Source organism: Mirounga angustirostris, unplaced genomic scaffold, assembly GCF_029215605.1.
Source record: "Mirounga angustirostris isolate CCGP_5_RB_7025 unplaced genomic scaffold, mMirAng1.0.hap1 SCAF_14, whole genome shotgun sequence".
Lineage (NCBI taxonomy): Eukaryota > Metazoa > Chordata > Mammalia > Carnivora > Phocidae > Mirounga > Mirounga angustirostris.
Window position 1 is genome coordinate 73843885 of NW_026991722.1, and position 19093 is coordinate 73862977.

The following is a 19093-nucleotide window of genomic DNA, read 5'->3' on the forward strand; positions in this document are numbered from 1 at the left end:
GAATTTCTACCTTCTTGTGGGTTTGTGGCTATTCTCCACCCTCAGAAGGCAGGAAAGAAAGAAAGAGAGTTTTTATAAGAAAGGTGAAGTATCGGGGCGCCTGGGTGGCTCAGTCGGTTAAGCATCTGCCTTCAGCTCAGGTCATGATCCCGGGGTCCTGGGATCGAGCCCCGCATCGGGCTCCCCGCTCCGCGGGAAGCCTGCTTCTCCCTCTCCCACTCCCCCTGCTTGTGTTCCCTCTCTCGCTGTGTCAAATAAATAAATAAATAAATCTAAAAAAAAAAAGAAAAGAAAAGAAAGGTGAAGTATCAGGAAACAGACACTCCCAGGATGCTGAGATCCCCAGTTCTGTTAGTCTGTGGGCTCTTCCCTGAGGTGTTAACGGGATGCCTGAATGCGGCCAGGTAAAAGGTCATGCCCAGGAATGCTTCTAATTTTCTTCCCAGTCAAAGGCCCCATCACTTGGGGACAGTACCAGAAATGTGAAATTGATTCAGACCAAATCCCCAGTCTTCTCTCAGGGGCACCATGGGCCTGACAGCTGTCCAGGAAGGTCCATTTGCAGTCCCCACCCACTCAGTGCATGTGGCCCTCAGATGCCAGCGAGGTTGGCCAGTCCTGCCCTGGGGGGCCAGGTTGGGGAGGCGCTGGCAGAGAAGGAAACCTGTGTGTTCAAAGTCAAGGATCTAGAGGTGGGTTACCTATTTCCCGGGGGTTGGGCCAGGCCACTGGCTGGTGTGAGGAAAGTGTTGAGAAGAGGGTGTCGCTGAATTCCGACATGAGCATGTCTGTGTCCAGCAGTGGGTCCTCCTCCATGGGGACTGGGGTCTTCCATCCATCCCCACGTTTGTGCCAATAAAGCATGTCATCATCCTACCGCCAACAGAGGGGGGAGGCAAAATCAGAGGGGCACTAGTGAACTCAGAATTCCCAATCACATCATGCCAGGGAAGTATGTTACCCTACTGTATAGAGCTGCAAGGGCTGTTGTAAAAGAAGAGGGGAGTGAGTGGAGCAGGGAGAACTGGCCTGTTTCCTTAGTCTGCATGTCCTCCGTGTGAGGAGGGGGGGTGGCCCCTCCTGGAGCTGCAGGAAGGCAGGTGCGGCAGGCTTCACTGTCGGGCCACCCACGTCATTGTTGTTTCTTGTCAAAGGAGGGTTCCCGTGAGGGTCCTCCCAGCCCCTGAGCTCACTCACCTGGGCCAGGCTGGAAAGGTCCTCATCCTTGTGCTGCTGTAGCTGTGGAGAAAAAGGGGACACAAAGTGTCAGCCAGGGTCCTGGCAGGGGATGAGGCTCCTCCTGGAAGCATCTAGGCCTCTTCTCCCTGGAAAGCGTGGGAGGGATCCTGCTCTCTGCCATTCCCAGGCCCATGCTGGGCACAGAAGAGATTCTCAACCAGTGTTTGTAGAATAACTAGCAGCAGGAGAAACTGAGACCACAAAAAACACGGCCAAAGCAGGCCCATCACCTGGGCTGGGCTGGAACACTGGGTTCCACGGGGGCAGCGATGGACCCACAGCCTCGGGGGCCGGTGTCTGAACACAGACTTAGATCCTCCCTCCCCTGTGGGGCTTCCCGAACATGCTGTTCTTGGAGCCCAAGCCAGATACCCTTTTCTTGAAGTAGGTTCTCCACTTGTGATACTCCCGGATCACGATCTCAATGCGGCTCTTCCAGTACTTCCCTTCTGTGGTGATGGCCTGTGAAGAGAATGCGGGTCAGAATCAAAAAAGGGCAATCTAGTTTGACGGGTAGAACTCGACCTGAAAATAAAGATGCGTCTGACACTGGCAGTCAGCTCGGGCAATCCAGCTCAGAGGACCCTCCCACATGCATACAGCTTCATTCACAAAGTGCGTCCCACCTCTTCTGTGCTACAACTAGCCTCCACCCTAGAGATGGGCTTTTACTTCGTGACCTCAGATAACCAAGTGTGACTTTGGTGGCATGAGTCCCAAGGGTCTGGATTGGACACGGGTCAGAGAGTGCTCGGGCAGGGAAGAGGGAGAGGGTCCTCCACCCAGGCACTGAAAAAGCCCTACAGAGAGCCAGGGGTAGCACTAAATGCCCTTATCCAGAAGACTCTGCCACATTTTCAAAGGGTGAAAACAAATGGCCAATCACAGAAGTTTTAGGTGGAAAGTGACTTCCAAGAGTAGCTACTTCAACCTTTCCATCACGCAGAGAAGAACTCTGGTGACGGAAGAAGTCACGCCCTCCTCAGAGAGCCTGCCTCACTTTCAGGTTCCTTTTTGTTTATGGCTGGAGGATACAAAAGCCAGTCCCAGATATCATAAGGCCCATATAATTTCACCTACAAATACTGCATTGTGTATCTGACAGTAAAGAATCTCCACAGTGAACAATACAGTCTTATCACCAGACCCACAAAATGGTATTCCTTAATATTGTCCAATACCAGATCACATCCCACCACTCAAAAGGGTCTTTCACTGGGCTACTTTCTATTTGTTCCCCCTTTTATCCCAACAGTGAGGCATGCTTGGATAACATTAAAACAATGCAGAAGGGTATAAGGGTATCCACCTCACTCTAATCCCCTCCCCAGAGGTAGCCACCAATAAAGGATTTCTGTATATCGTTCTAGACTCCTCCTACACACACACAATCACACAGATACACACTTTAAAAAAAATTAACATAAAGTTACTGAAATACTGTTGCGCAACTTGCTTTTTTTTCCTCAGTTACTATTTCTTCAGCATCTTTCCATCTCATCATATAAAGATCTTGAGGTCATTCTTTAACCATTAAAGATATCTGCCTTGTAAGGAGCCCAGATCCCTCCCTACTGACTTCCAGAAAAATGCCAATGTTAAGGGAAAGTGGAAAGTAAGTCCCAATGGGAGAACCTCTCAGTGCTCGGGTCAGCCCAGCCTGAGAAGAGGGGAGCCTCTGTGGGCTGTCACAACCTCATCTTTGAGAGGTCACATGGTCCTCCCTACCCCACCCCCGCTGCTGCGGAATCCAACCCCTGCTCCCGGCCTTGGGAGAGTCGCTTCCTCCTGATGAGGGCAGATCCTTTCCAGCTACTGATGGTCACGAGCCAAGTACCTCTGGCCTGCGATGCTCATCTACTTCAACAGAGCCATCTAGTGGAGTGACAAAGTGGCACACGGGATTCTTGCGCTTCTCCAAATCTGGGCAGAGAAAGGATGAGACGTATCACTATGACCAAGACCCCTGAAAGAGTCCCTGCCCCCTCTGTCCACATCCCCCTCAGGGTGGGACCCTCCCAAGTGTTCTTCTCCTTCCCTTGAAAATGAGATTTCAGAGAATAAAGGAAAAGAATCTGTCAATAACTCATGGGTAAGAAAGGGAGTCTGGCTTATCAAAAGAAATGCCAGCCTAACCCAAGCATGCCCCAAGCACGCTGATCTCCTGCAAAGGTCACCAGATCTACCGGCATAAAGCCAGCTAGAGAATGAACAAGGCCTGGATCTGTATCTTCTTTGACCTGCTGAAAATGGGAACTGTTCCCTGACTCTTCAAATATCACCTCTCTGCTACAACCTCCTTGACTCCCCTGGAAAGAACTAAGCCCTCCCTCCTCTGCCTTTACAACGCTGGGCCCAAGCGTCTAACCTAATAGTGAGCACATTATGCTGTGAACCCTGGGCGAACACATCTGTCTCCTGCATATTATAGGCAACTACACGACACAGACCATGTGACTGGCCCCCTGTGCCTGACACCTGAGAAGTATCCAGCTCATTAGGATCTGGCTTGGTTTTCCTATTGCTGGACTGCCCAAGAGAGGCTTCCCTTTGAGGCATAATGTTTGAAAAGTGGGCTCTGGGCCCCAAGGTGCAGAGGCCTCCAGGTGGTAGAACCTGGAGGTCCTGCCCACCACAAGGCCTCAGGGCCCCTGCAGGCCCCTCCTACCGGAAGCCTGTGTACCACTCACACTGCATGTACCACGCCCGCCAGATGGCATTATTGAGCCGGATCTTGTCTCTCCACTGGAGCTTCAGGCCCTTGAAATTCTTCCACTTTGGAGACACCAACTTCCCACTGAAAGGTAAGACAAAGAAGGGAAACTTAGTGGTTTCTCTGAAAATGAAATGAAATCGAAAAGTGTCAGCCACTCACTCCAGGCCTGAAAATTCTGGATTAATCCATCACAAGCCAAAGGCTAGGCTTGACAGAAGGCACGAGTCACTTTGGGATTTCTTCCTAGTGATTGGCAGCAGGGAGGGGGGAGGTGGCGGTGGGGGTGGTGGCAGAGTCAGCACACGGAGGGGACAGGACTGGCCACGCATTGGTAGGTGTTGGCACATGGGTTCACTGTCTTAGTCTGTCGACGTTCACCTGTCTTTTAAATTTTCCATAATTAAAAGTTAAAAATCTTTTGATTTTTCAATGTATCAGATCATCACATTGTATACCTTACTTCAACTTACGCAATGTTGTATGTCAATTACAACCCAACAAAGTGAGGGGCAGGGAGGGAGGAAAGAAAGAAATCTGCTGGCAAATAAACGAAAGCCAAGCTCCTTTACCCTGGGCCACCTTCTTTGCCACCAGCCCCCAAGAGGCATTTACAACGCGGGCACACCAACGTCCCACTGGCCTCCGAGCCTGCGTGACCCTCTCCTGCCGCCAGACCTGTGCACACATGGTCCTCACTCTTCATGGACCTCCTTCTGCCCCCTGCTCCAACACCGTGTCCTCCGTGCTGGCACTGGCCTCCCACAGGCTGCTGATGACTCCTTCAGGGTTCCCTGAGCACCATTCAAACTCAAAGGTGGCACTCAGCCGGCCTCCACGGAGCAGCGTCCGCACCCAGAGCCGCACGCAGTACCCTGCGGCTTGCCAAGGGGAAGGCCCGTTAGGTGTCATCACCCTAAACACCTAGCACAGGCCACGGCACACAGCAGGGCCTGGGAATAATTCTCCGGATGAGTTAAGGAGCCCTCGGACCCCAGCTACCAGCCGGCGAGGAGCTCTCCCCAGTGGCACGGCCTTCTCAGAGTCCAGTTTGCCAAGTGCTGTGTCAGAAGCCACCTCTGGGCGGCTGACACAGGGTTCCCTTTTTCAGAAGGCTGGAGATGGACAAGGCATGATCTGTAGTCCACACTCTAGGGGGCTCTGGTGGTTCTACCTGGTTGTGAGCCACAGCCCTGCCTCTCCCGCGAAGCCACTCAGAGACCTCGTGAGGAAGAGCAACTGTTCTCCAAAGACTAGCACCCAAGCAGTAAACCCTACCTGAACCCGAGAACCTGGCTTAAAAAGCAAAGCCCCTGGCTGGGCACCTGGCAAGACCTCGTGCCTCTCACACCTATCCCAGCGAGCCAGGCTTTGGATCACATAGGCCAGAAGGCTGTGACCCCCAGAGAGAAAATGTCACAGCACGCCCTCGTAGAATCTGAGGGACAGACAGACAGCAGCAGTCTCAGCTCAAAGGGCTGGACGTTTCCAACCTGTCCGTCACCTTCCTTGCTGTCTCTGCCCAGTCCAAAGGTACTCCTAACCTACCTCCAAGCAGTCCGCTTTCACTCAGGCTCAGCAGCCAATGGCTAGGCCTCGAGCCCTGGCTTTTGCAGTCAGGTAGCTTGTCTGACATCCAGTTTCCTGGGTAAACTCAGGATAATACCATCTCCTCCTGAGTGTTTTAATAAGGACTAAATGAGAGACAGTGTGTATGTATGTACATACACATATACACCTAGACACATATAACTGGTAAACCCTACAGCAAAATATAAATTTAAGGTATTCATAACCATCTCAATTATCTGGACTTAAGTTATTACTGAAAGGCCTGAATTTTAACACCTCCTGACTTGCAAAGTCCTTTCTTTTGTGTTTGCCACTGTCATGTGGCCCTTCCTCCTCCAGGGGAGGAAAAAGCTGACACCCACGGTCCCACCCACGGTCCCACCCTCGATACACCAGTGAACAAAGGCCGCGGCAGAGGGCAGCCCTGTCTAAGTGCTTTGAAGGCAGGGACTGGGTCTCATCCACACATTCGACAAGGGACGGGCGCTACAAGGGAGGAAAGAACAGATGGGGCACACGAGGGTCACAAAGAAGAGCCCAGGGCTGTGGGAGTGCAGAGGTGCGTAACCAACCCAGTCTCAGTAGTCAGGGGAGGCTTTCTGGAGGAGGTGCCATCTCAGCTACCGCCTGGAGGATGAGGAAATGGGCTCAACCCTGAGCCAGGGAGGGGCCCCTGCTGCTCTTCTGCCTGCCTGTGGGGGCCCTGAGGTGAGCAACCACACGCCTGGTCAAGAGCCCCTGCATGAGGCCGGGGGGAGGCGTGCGGCTGCAGAGCAGGGCGCACGGCAGAGTAGATTAGGTCCCACAACCTGGCAAAACCAACCCTCTTTCCCCTCCTCTGTAAGACCTTCCAGCAACTTGGTATCTAGCTGGGCAGGTGGTTCCAGGAAACAAAACAAAACAAAACAGAAAACTGTCCCTGTTTTTCTATTTCCTTAAAGGGAAAAAAGACACTCTCTGTAATTGACAGTTTCCTCATGCTGAAGCCAGGATTCAAAGGCCACCCTTCTGTGAGGAGTCCTGCCGGGGTGTCTGCCGCCTCCACAGATGGCTGTGGAGGACGGACGCAGAAGGGCTGCCATGTGAATGAGGACTCCAGGGAAGAAAACCACCTCTGATGTCCTGCAATGTTCTGTTAAGAACTAACCACTGCGCTTACCTACAGACCGAACCTCAGCCCCGCTTTGAGAAAAAGTGGCGGACGCGAGCATCTTCTCAAAGGCGTCAGATCATGCGGGCAACTTCAATTACTCACAATGAAGAGGTGGGAAGATGCAAAGAGAGCTCAAACCCTGTGGGCTAGAAGCCAAATTGGACAGGGGGGCAGTCTGGGGTTCTGCTCGCCTTCCTCCTCGCTTGCTGGAATGGTTCACTTTTCCTTGATGTTTGTGTCAAATTTGGTCAAACCTCAGTACAAATATGTAGGGGTTCAGAATATACAACTGGTATCACATCCCTGTCCCAGATTTCTGTAATATCTCAACAGTCAACAGGTGGTGCTCAACCAACACAAGGAGGTGAGTCCAAAACCAAAACCTAAGACACCCACAGAAGCACAGACAGTAAAAGAGCAACTAGGATGTTTTTTATGGTGACTGACCACCCTTTGCCCACAGAAATTTCAAGACAAGATCTGAAGAAGCAGCATGCACAGTTCTATATATAAGGTACTACAGAGAAAAAAGGAATCCACAGACACGTTTTTAGAAAAATGTGGGGATAAATTTTTTTTTTTTTTTTAAGATTTATTTATTTGACAGAGAGACAGTGAGAGAGGGAACACAAGCAGGGGGAGTGGGAGAGGGGGAGGCAGGCTTCCCGCTGAGCAGGGAGCCCGATGTGGGGCTCGATCCCAGGACCCTGGGACCATGACCTGAGCTGAAGGCAGACACTTAATGACTGAGCCACCCAGGCGCCCCCAAAGGGGGTTATTTTTTATGACAATAGAAAGGGTGCTTGTTATAAAATGTTTAGAAAAAATTTTATTTTTTTTTTAAAGATTTTATTTATTTATTTGACAGAGAGAGACACAGCGAGAGAGGGAGCACAAGCAGGCGGAGTGGGAGAGGGAGAAGCAGGCTTCCCGCTGAGCAGGGAGCCCAATGCAGGGCTCGATCCCAGGACCCTGGGATCATGACCTGAACCGAAAGCAAATGCTCAACCAACTGGGCCACCCAGGCGCCCCCAAAGGGGGTTATTTTTTATGACAATAGAAAGGGTGCTTATTATAAAATGTTTAGAAAAAATTTTATTATTTTTTTTAAGATTTTATTTATTTATTTGACAGAGAGAGACACAGCGAGAGCAGGAACACAAGCAGGGGGAGTGGGAGAGGGAGAAGCAGGCCTCCCACGGAGCAGGGAGCCTGACGCAGGGCTCGATCCCAGGACCCCGGGATCATGACCTGAGCTGAAGGCAGACGCTTAACGACTGAGCCGCCCAGGCGCCCCTGTCCTGTTGTAATTTAAGTATATTAACACATTTAATCTTTACAACAATCTTAAGACATAGGCAACAGCATTTTTGTAAAAGATTTTATTATTGAGAATGAGAGAGCACATGAGCAGGGATTGGGGGAGAGGGGCAGAGGGAGCGGGAGAAGCAGGGTCTCCACTGAACAGGGAGCCCGATGTGGGGCTCGATCCCAGGACCCTGTGATCATGGCCTGAGCCGAAGGCAGATGCTTCACGGACTGAGCCACCCAGGTGCCCCACCACATTCCTTCTTTAAAGCTTAACCAGAGGGGTGCCTGGGTGGCTCAGTCAGTTAAGCATCTGCCTTTGGCTCAGGTCATGATCTGAGGGTCCTGGAATCGAGCCCCGCGTTGGGCTCTCTGCTCAGCAGGGAACCTGCTTCTCCTCCCTCTGCCTGCTTCTTCGCCTACTGGTGCTCTCTCTGTCAAATAAATAAAATCTAAAAAAAAAAAAAAGCATAACCAGAAACACATTACAAAGATTTTTAAGACCGCTGGCTTCCCCTCAATAATCAAAGCCCTCCTTTGGCCTCACCTCCCAAAACTGCCCTCCTACATGCCCCATGGGCTTTCCTGTCAGAACAATGACCCCAGTTTCTCCCCAAGCGACAGGAAGGCCAAGGTCTAGGGCTGACTCATGCCAGCACAATGCCAGGCACATGGGAGGCACCTTTAAGTACAGAGCTACTAAGTGAGTGTTAACCTTTTCCATAATGAAAAATCTTCACACTGTCCTGCCATGGACATTCTCCTAGAAGACAGGCTCACAACCTGAAACAGGAAATTCAGAGTACAAAAAAGGTCTATCAAAACTGTTGGTTGAGCAGCAGACTCTTGGTTTTGGCTCAAGTCACGATCTCAGGGTCATGGACCAAGCCTTGCATTGGGCTCTGCATTCAGTGGGGAGTCTGCTTGAGATTCTCTCTCTCCCCCTCTACCCCTCCCCCCTCCAAAATAAAGAAAGAAATCCTTAAAAAAAGACTGTGTTGGATAGACTAGCAAACTCTGAATTCTTCAGAGGTCTGGCAAGAGACTGCTTTGGAATGGAAATTAAAAGCGCAAGCTTTGCACAGAGAGGAGCTGAAATTAAGAAGAACAGGGGTGGGCGGGACCAAGAGGAGATTTTTGGATTCTGTCCATCCCACGTAGGATTAGCTCCTAACTCCTAGTCGGACCATTCTCTCCAAAAGAAAGCAGGCAGAGGCTCAAGGATCTGTCACTACAGGCCCCAGAAGAGTGGTGGGCCCATTCATTTGTTCACTGAACCATACTTGCTTGTTATGGGGCAGTATTTCTTCACCATTCCTCGAAATGCTTCCTGGATGCCCACTAGCAAGACCTCCCCTAGCTTTATTCCCACCCAGCTGGGTAGAGTGGGTATGTTAGCAGTGAGTGTAGGAGGAGGAACTGGAGTGGGTGGTCCAGGCCCTTCCCTGCCTCTCCTCTTGGGAGCAAGCTGCCATTCCCCTTGCTCTGCTCCTATAGAGCGGGGGGGGGGGGGGGGGGGCGGCGGCAGCGGCGGGCTGTCCTAGTCCAGGACTGTCTACACCACCTGGAAAGGCAGCCTGTGGTTCACCTGTAAGCCATACCCTCAGGCTCATCAACAATAAAGGTAATATTCTGGCTACCACCTATTGACTCTTTTTTATTGTGGTTAAGTACATATAACATAAAATTTACCATTTCAACCATTTTAAAGCATACGATTCAGTGGCTTTAAGCAATCTGCAATGCTCCGTGCCCATCGCTGTTACCTAGCTTCAGAACAGTTTTCATCATCCCAAAAGGAAGCCCTGAACCCACGGAGCAGTCACTCCCCGTTTCCTCCTCCCCCTGCCCTGACAACCACTAATCCACTTTGTCTCTCTGGGTTTGTTTCTTCTGGACACTTCATATAAACAGAATGATAAACTACGTGGCCATTTGTGTGTGGCTTCTTTCACGAAGCACACTAGTTTCAAGGGTCATCCATGTTGTAACCTGGGCCAGTCCTTCATTGCTTTCCATGGCTGAATCCTATCCCGCTGGAGGGACAGACCACATTCGTTTCTTCTTTCACCTGCCGATGGACATTGGTTGTTTCACCTTTTGGCTGCCGTGAATAGTGCTGCTGTGGACCAAGTCCTCCGTGTCCTTTTCCCAACAGTTCAGCGCTCCGGCAGGGAGAGGTCTGATCAGTAAGCTGACACTGGGGACACAACCATGGGCAAAACCAACTTTGCTGGGGGGCCAGCGGACAACTGTCAACATTTTCGACGCACACCCCTTTGACTCCCAATCCCACTGGGAGGCACTTCGCCCCGAGCACACGTGCAGAAGGACACGCGTGAAAGACATCAAGCAGCCGCACTGACGTGGCAGCAAAAGGCTGGAAAGAACTTACACGCCCATCAAAGGCAACTGGCTTGAAAACTGTGCTGTACCCACACAGAGGGACACTATGGGGCAGCATACATTTCACGTGCTGAGACGCAGGCAAGAGCTACAAGCTGCATGTAGCGAGAAGGAAACTAAGGGGCAAGATGAAGAGCACGGCCGCCGTGTGTATTTATAACAGGGAGCTGCGCACACAAGACACACAGGCTGGGCCGGGGGTGGGGGAGGAGACAGCCGGTCAGTCAAGCTCAGAAAGATACATGAGAGGGCGCAGGGTGGCTCAGTCGTTGAGCGTCTGCCTTCAGCTCAGGTCATGATCCCAAGGTCCTGGGATCGAGCCCCGCATCGGGCTCCCTGATCAGCGGGAGGCCTGCTTCTCCCTCTCCCACTCCCCCTGCTTGTGTTCCTGCTCTCACTATCTCTCTCTCTGTCAAATAAATAAAATCTTCAAAAAAAAAAAAAAGAAGAAAGAAAGATACATGAGAAACACGCAACAGGGAAACAGGGATTTCCCTTTAGAGAGCTAAACTGGAGAATTAAGGGGGTTAGTTGGAGACTTAGTTTTCACTGTTTACTGTTTTATACTGCTGAAACATAATACAAGAATGTTTTTTTTTTTTCAAAATAAATAAGGCAAAAAGACCAGGTACCATCTAAGACCTTATAATAAATAGGGCTTTGGGTTAATTGGGGAAGGCAATTAATCACATAAGCAGATACAAAATTTATGTGCAAGTCAATTTTGTGAACTAGACCCAAATATGAGGATAATGCTTATTAAGTGATTTCTTTAATAAGTGAGTGGATTAATAATGCTCAGACTGGTCTCTCTTCCAGGATTCTCTTTTTCTTCAAAAGAGCGGTCTCTATGGGCTTTCCTGGGATCTGGGCCTGGTTCCACAGGCTGCTAGGAGCCAAAACTAACAGGCTCCAGACGGACAAAGGTTCACTGAGGAGCCAAGACGTGGGGAGCAGGCACAGCGAGAGGCATGGCAGAAGGAGGGCGGTGTGTTTAACGGAATTGCCTGAGCTGTGGGCCTCCGCCCTGGGCCTCCTGCCCAAGCAGAGCCTCCTCCCAGAGGAAACTCATGAGGTTGTCAGGTCCTGCTCCCATGCCTAAACCCGCAATCCATCCTCCTCGTGGGTCGCTTGGTGTTTACTTTACTTTTTTATATTCAAAGAAAGTCCTGTTGGAGAAGCAGATTCTGAGGGCAATGACAGCAAGGCAGGAACATGGCCTCCTGAGGTCCTCGTCCCTGGTCTGCCCTATGACAAGGTGAGCGAGTGTGTGTTGTGTGCATGTGTGTTGTGGATGTGGTGTGTGGGTGCATGTGTGACTGAGAGCACACTGGGTACATGCGTGTGTTAGTGTGGCCTGTCTAGGTGTGCATCTGTCCTCATGTGTGAGCACGTTTATGAGGGCCTATGTTTGTTTTGTGTAAAGAGCAGGGAGTAATCATTTCTTTTTTTTTTTTTTTTTAAGATTTTATTTATTTATTTTAGAGAGAGAGAGAAAAGAGAGCACGAGCAGAGGGGAAGGGCAGAGGGAGAGGGAGAAGCAAAGGAGCCAGACACGAGGCTCGATCCCAGGATCCTGGAATCATGACCTGAGCCGAAGGCAGATGCTTAACCGACTGAGCCACCCAGGTGCCCAGGGAGTAATCATTTCTATAACCTTCAAAAATTAAAGCAACTTGAAGGAGTTGAAACCAGGCAAAATCAGAGTAGCTGCAGTGGTGACCTCCCCTTCACCCTGTCTGTGAACTCTGGTGACCTGTGTCCTTGCTGGGAGCACTCTCTCCTGTGTTCTGGCTTTCCACGAGGGGACAGACACTGCCATGCTTGTACCACTTCCAAGCCAACAGGTAAAGGAGAGTGGTTTCCATTTCTGGACAAGTGACATGAACTGTCCAAGCCCCATCTTCTATAAAATGGTGATATGTCCACCCCACCGGGAGAATTACAGGTGAGGTATAAAAGGACAGAGGGAGTACCAGCCGATGCTAGGGCACGCTGCTGAATAGCAGTCAGTTCTGGGGCATGTTGCTGAGTTTTAAAGCTTGGAGTTTCTGGTCAGATTCTAGCCATAACTGGACTTCCAGGCAGGAGCAGGGATGCTGGGCAGGGCACCATATAAAGCCAGATTCATGTTTATTTGCCAGGAAAATAAACTTGAATCCAGAACCCAGGGTGTTCAGACTCCTTTGGACTGGGTACGGGACTAGACTTCAAACAAGAAAAGGCGGTATGTCACTTCAGTTTGCATCATTTGTTAATAAATTTTAATACTTAAAAAAAAATATGTGCATTAGCCATGTGTCTCTTTTACTGTATGAGCTGTCTGCGCCCCTTTGTCTTTTAGAAAACTTTTTGTTTTGAAATAATTATAGACTCACGGGAAGTTGCAAAAAATAGCACAAAGAGTCCCCAGCCTTCCCCAGGGCTGCATCCTCCGTAGCTGCGAGCACAATCTCCCCACTAGGAAACGACTCTGACATGTTATCGTTAACTAGACTACAGATCTCACTCAGTTTTCACCATCCATTAAAATGTTTGCTGTTTTTCTCTTGCTATTTTATGTTGGTAATGCCATAATATTAATTTGTGATGTTTCTGCAAATGTTTCCCTTAAGTTTTGGAGTTTTAATTCTTTATATAGCGTATCTTCGAATAAGCAGAGTATACATTTGTGCAGTCATATCTACCAGTCTCCCTCTATCATTTCTTTTATTACTTCGCTGCCCGCCCGTCTACCCCATGAGATTGTTTCCATTAATCTCTTTTTTAGCGTTTTTAGTCTTATTGATTTTAAATTATACACGCACACTGAAAGAAAATTCAAACAACACAAAATAGTACAAACAAAAGCAAAGTCCCCAGCAATTACACTGTCTAAAAATAACCATTATTTGAATTTTGGTGATAATATTATGTAGTGAAGAAATGAAATAACCTTATCCAAAGAGAGTCTGGCCTCTGCCCTCTGCTCCTGGGAGGACCTCTATGCCCCTGGAATGTCCTGCCTGACAGGAGTGTCTTTGTTTGCCTAGGGGCTTTGGTCTTAGGAGAATCTCACAATCTGATTCACTAGAGGGGCTTTGGACTACATGGTATCAGTTCCAATCTCCAGAGGAACTGGTAACTAAAGGTATCAGCCAGATCTCTAGGAGGGGCTGGGGACCAGAAGGTGGCCACACAGGCAGTATGTGATCGAGCCCCATAAAAACTGAACACCAAAGACTCAGGTGAGCTTCCCTGGTTGGCAAAGCTCCGCGTGCATCGTCACACGCTGTGGTGGGAAGGAGGTAACTCCACCAGAAGCACTGCATTTGAAGGCCTCTTCAACTCTGCCCTAGGCACCCCTTCCCTTGGCTGATTCAGTTAGAAGCTTTTCCCTGTAATAATCCCGTAATGAAGAATATAAGTTTCCAGTGAGTTCCGTGAGTCCTTCTAGAGAATTGTTCAACTCGAAGTTGGTTTCGGGAATTCCTCTAATTTATAAACTGGTGTTAGAAGTGAGGACGGTCTTGTGGACTATTCTCCCTAACTTTGTAGTTGGCCCTTAAGTCCTTGTAATATACATATATATACTTATATATATGAATAAACAAAATACTTAAATATGTTGGATCATAATTCTGTTTTATAACCCATTTTCATTTACATGTTATAGGTATCTTATTATGCCAATAAGTATAGTTTTATGTATTTTTTTAAAGATTTTATTTATTTATGGGGCACCTGGGTGGCTCAGTCATTAGACGTCTGCCTTCAGCTCAGGCATGATCCTGGGGTCCTGGGATCGAGCCCTGTGTCGGGCTCCCTGCTCCATGAGAAGCCTGCTTCTCCCTCTCCCACTCAACCTGCTTGTGTTCCCTCTCTTGTTGTGTCTTTCTCTGTCAAATAAATAAATTAAAAAAAAAAAAGATTTTATTTATTTATTTGACAGAGAGACAGAGAGAGAGAGAGAGAGCACACAAGCAGAAGGAGTGGCAGACAGAGAGGAAAAGGAGGCTCCCTGATGAGCAGGGAGCCTGATGTGGGGCTTGATCCCAGGACCCCAGGATCATGACCGGAGCCGAAGGCCGATGCTTAACTGATTGAGCAACCCAGGCGCCCCAGTTTTATATTATTTTTATTGGCTGTATATATTTATCACAATCTACTTAACTGTTTCTCCATAAACACATTCATTTATGCTAAAGGACACGTTGTTTCTGTTTTTCACTATTATAAACAATGCTGTGATGAACATCCTGCTACTTACATTTTTGTGCAATTACATGACTTTCTGGGAGATAAGTTCCTAGAAATAGAAACTGAATCGGAGGGTATGTGTATATTTATAATTTTGTTACAAAGAATCAAAGTTTATACTAATTTACACTTCCAACAGCAGTGATTAGTGCCTATTTCCCCAAACCAGTACTTACATTAGTTATTATTAATGTTTGTGAAGCCGACAAGCAAAAAATCAGTTGATTTTTTTGGTTCCTACTTTTATCTTTTTATGTTTATTAGCTGTTGGAATTTGTATGTTAATTATCCGCATATCTTCTTGTTTTGTGTTGTGTGAGAGTTCTTAATGTGGTGGGAATGACTGCAACACATAATGACAGTTATTGGGCCTGTCTTGACCATCCACCTCTGCCTTGCCCATTTATGGAGTGCTTTTGTTTTGGTTTTAGCTCTACTCTACTTTTTGTATGTATTGTGGGCTTTTGTTGTTATTTTTAGTAGAAACTTTTCATTAATGTAGTCAAAATTTTAAAGTCTTTTCTTTAATGTTTCTATTTTTTTGGCCATACTTAAAAAGGCTTTTTCTATGCCAAGACTGGGAAAACTGGACCTTCTTCCAGTGTTCTCACAGCTCCACATTTTATAGTCAAGTCTTGGCGCCAATGGAATTCATTTTGCTTAATGAGTGTTAATGGGATCCTGCTTTAGTCAATGGTTCCTACTTAATTACTAAATAATCCAACTTTCCCCTGTTGGGATTAAAATACCATCTTTATCATACACTATGTGTCCATATATATATTTGGGACTATTCCTGAACATCCTATTTCTTTTTTTTTTTTAAGATTTTATTTATTTATTTGAGAGAGAGAATGAGAGAGAGAGCATGAGAGGGGGGAGGGACAGAGGGAGAAGCAGACTCCCTGCTGAGCAGGGAGCCTGATGCGGGACTCGGTCCTGGAACTCCAGGATCATGACCTGAGACGGAGGCAGACGCTTAACAACTGAGCCACCCAGGCGCCCTCCCATCATTTTTTTTTAAAATCTTAGAATCCTTGCCTAGTTACTCTTCCCTGTTCCAACTTTACAATCACATTGTCAAATCTCAAAAGACAACTATTCTGGTATTTTGATTAGAGTGGCACTTAATAAATTAATGTGGGCAGGGATGACCATTCCATTCGGGTCATCTCCATTCCTAGATCAGTGTACATTTCTCCACTTATTCAAGCCACTTACCCTACTTAAAATATCAGAGGAATCTGAAGCTGTCTAGTATTCTATAATTTACTTCATCTATGTCCTTCACATTTTTCACCATATACTTCTTTAAAAAAAAAAAAGATTTTATTTATTTGAGAGACAGAGAGCATAAGCAGGGGGGAAGGGCAGAGGGAAAGGGAGAAGCAGGCTCCCCACTGAGCAGGGAGCCTGATGTGAGGCTTGATTCCAGGACCCTGGGATCATGAACTGAGCAGAAGGCAGAAGCCACCCAGGTGTCCCTAATCATATACTTCTATTAATGTTTTAAAATAATGTAAAAAGAAAATTTAGAAAGCTAAACCAGCAAAATCAGTTACACACCCAAACACAAACACTGTCTACATTTTACAGTATTCAACTTAGCACACCCCTGCCCCCCAGTAGCTAGTATGGTAACCGCCACCCTTATCCTGTTCAAAGTGGTCAAGCCACAGACATTCTGACACAAGTTAGAAGCTTCTATCGAATCAGTACTAGGAGTAACTACCCTCAAAAAATCCAGCCGTTCCCTAGCACTTTTTTTTTTAAAGGTTTATTTATTTATTTGACACAGAGAGAGAGAGAGAGCAAAGCCGGGGGAGAAGCAGAGGGAGAGGGAGAAGCAGACTCCCCACTGAGCAGGAAGCCTGATTCAGGGCTTGATCCCAGGACCCTGAGATCATGACCTGAGCTGAAGGCAGATGCTTCACCGACTGAGCCCCCCAGGTGCCTCTTCCCTAGCACTTTTATCCACCTACGCAAAAAGGTAATTAGTAGGTTCAAATATTCACCAAGGTTAAGATTTTTATGTAAAGGATGAAAAACTCCACCCATTACAGACATCTGGCTTAAAGAGGGAGTAAATTAACAAAGGTCTCCTGCCAGAGTACACAAGTGCAGTCAGGACTCTAGAAACTGTCTACCAGAGAGGTAATAGAAATAGATCAGCAGATGTTTCTGAGTTCCTATGAAGACTGGCAAGAAACAAATTTGTTATTATTACCATTTTTAGTCATTTTCAAGGCAATGCCAGCTACCCAACCCACTTAAAAGGCAGAGAAATCTGAAGCTGTCTGATGCATTTCAAAGGATAAGGTAACACTCTCCAGGTAGCCAAGACCTATAAATAGGTTTAAAAACATTGGCTCCTTTTCTTTTTCTTTTTTTTTTAAAGATTTTATTTATTTATTTGACAGAGAGAGACACAGCGAGAGAGAGAACACAAGCAGGGGGAGTGGGAGAGGCAGAAACAGGCTTCCTGCGGAACAGGGAGCTCGACGCGGGGCTCGATCCCAGGACCCTGGGACCATGACCTGAGCCGAAGGCAGACGGTTAACGAATGAGCCACCCAGGCGCCCCTGATTAGCTCCTTTTCTAAAAGTCAGCTTTGACAATTAAAGAAAACCCATGAAATCTGTTCTCCACTGAATCTGAAACCCCAAACCTTGACTTTGACAGTAACAAGGGTCACAGTGACAGTAGGGTAAGTAGGTATGGGTACATCTATCAAATCCTAACTTTTCTGGGGGTAGCAGCCAGAGCTAGTAGGTTAAGTCTATGCAGCAGCTACCACAATGCCCTGTGTAAAATGGTGCTTAACGAAACAAATGAGTCGATGCTAAGAATGAGAACGCTTTCAGGTTGCATGTGGGCTCTACAGCATGAATACTGTAGCCAGGTTAATTTGGCAGAGACACCACTTTCTTCATGACACTAGCCTGATTCACTTAACATTGTTCTAGCTGCTAGTGAGACAGCAGCAAACAAAACAACCTCCCTAGCCCAGTGGAGCTTGCATTTATGGGGAAAGACAGAGAACCGAGTATGTGCTATGTCGGGAGCACTCAGCGGTATGGAGCAAAAGCAAGGTGGAGAGGGAGCTGGGAGGCGCTATTTCTGCAGGGTGAGGTGTGAAAGTGGAAGGTGGGTGGTGCGGACACCGACAGATCCTGGCTTCTGCCGCTACACTATCAAATCAGTCACCGTCAGACCTCACCTGACAGCTGCCCACAACATCTGCCCCTACCCCAGCCCATGCCCTCGCCCACTGGGCAGCCTGTCCTATGCCGGGCTGCTCTCCCCTTCGTCAGCTTTTCCTCCGCCTTCCCTCAATCCAGGGGCTTATCCTGAACCCTACTCGCACGCCAGGATGACCTCAACAACTGTGTCTGCTCACACCTCTCCCCTGCTGAAACTCCTGCAGGGGTTCTCACAGCTTATGAGGTAGGACAGAGTCCCTACATACTCACTCATTAAGGTAGAGTCCCCCAGCTGACACACCTAGCATAAACAAGCACCTCACTCACCCAGCTAACTCCGTCCCCGCGCAGATATCAGCTTCCCGCAGGAGCCCTCCTGGACCACTCTCAGGGTAAATTATTAGCTAAGTCCTCTCCCAACACCCTGGACCCACCACAGTCTGCCATTACCTACTGGTGTGTATGCTGACGGTCTCTACAACCAGACTGCACTTTCCATGACGGAGTAACCGTGTCTATTCCATTCACCAATACCTGTCTCGTCCCAGCACAGCGCCACCACGCAATAGGCCCTTGAGTATGTGCTGTGTGACCTCCAGAGTGAAAACACCAGTGTGTACCCACAGCCCACAGAGCCCCACTGCAGACTAGGACAGCCGCTGGCCTTGCCCCACTTGTTCTGCACTCTGCACTCCTCTGGGCTCCGTACCGGGCCCCCTCTGCAAGGAGTCCTCTGTTTCAGTCTACACTCTGCTCTCCTTGGTGGGAACTCTAGGCGCTCGTGCAGATGCGTTACTGTCCATTTGTTCTTGGTTTGTGGGTCCCCCCATTCTACCTCCCTTCTCCCCCGGCCATTTAAAATCAGGTAACACAGCTATGTAAATTAACAATTATAGCCTTTGGGGCGCCTGGGTGGCTCAGTCGTTAAGTGTCTGCCTTCGGCTCAGGTCATGATCCCAGGATCCTGGGATCGAGCCCCCCGTTGGGCTCGCTGCTCAGCAGGAAGCCTGCTTCTCCCTCTCCCACTCCCCCTGCTTGTGTTCCCACTCTCGCTGTGTCTCTCTCTGTCAAATAAATAAAATCTTTAAAAAAAAAAAAAAAAAAAACAATTATAGCCTTTTCTGGGTCTGCTTCATTTTAGAGACCTCACCTAGATGAGAAGGAACAGTATGTTACAAATTGAACAAAACTAAACCAGGAGTTGGGACCCAGCACTGCTGTCAGTTCTGATGCTAAACACCAGTGTGACTTTAAGTGGGA

The 19093-nt window shown here is 48.3% G+C and overlaps 1 protein-coding gene across 4 annotated transcripts in view; it reads right to left on the reverse strand.

Moving 5' to 3' along the window:
* Window positions 1–19093, reverse strand: part of MLXIP (MLX interacting protein) — a 59971-nt gene that overhangs the window by 12909 nt on the left and 27969 nt on the right. For 2 of the 4 annotated variants that reach the window (XM_045887726.3, XM_045887723.3), the window contains exons 2-6: window positions 3930–4036; window positions 3077–3162; window positions 1612–1701; window positions 1030–1239; window positions 702–873 (exon numbers count right to left, since the gene is read on the reverse strand). In XM_045887726.3, coding sequence (XP_045743682.2) covers window positions 702–873; window positions 1030–1239; window positions 1612–1701; window positions 3077–3162; window positions 3930–4036 — 665 coding nt within the window. The remainder of the gene's footprint in view (window positions 1–701; window positions 874–1029; window positions 1240–1611; window positions 1702–3076; window positions 3163–3929; window positions 4037–19093) is intronic. The other 2 variants (XM_045887724.3, XM_045887725.3) reach the window with 1 other exon arrangement.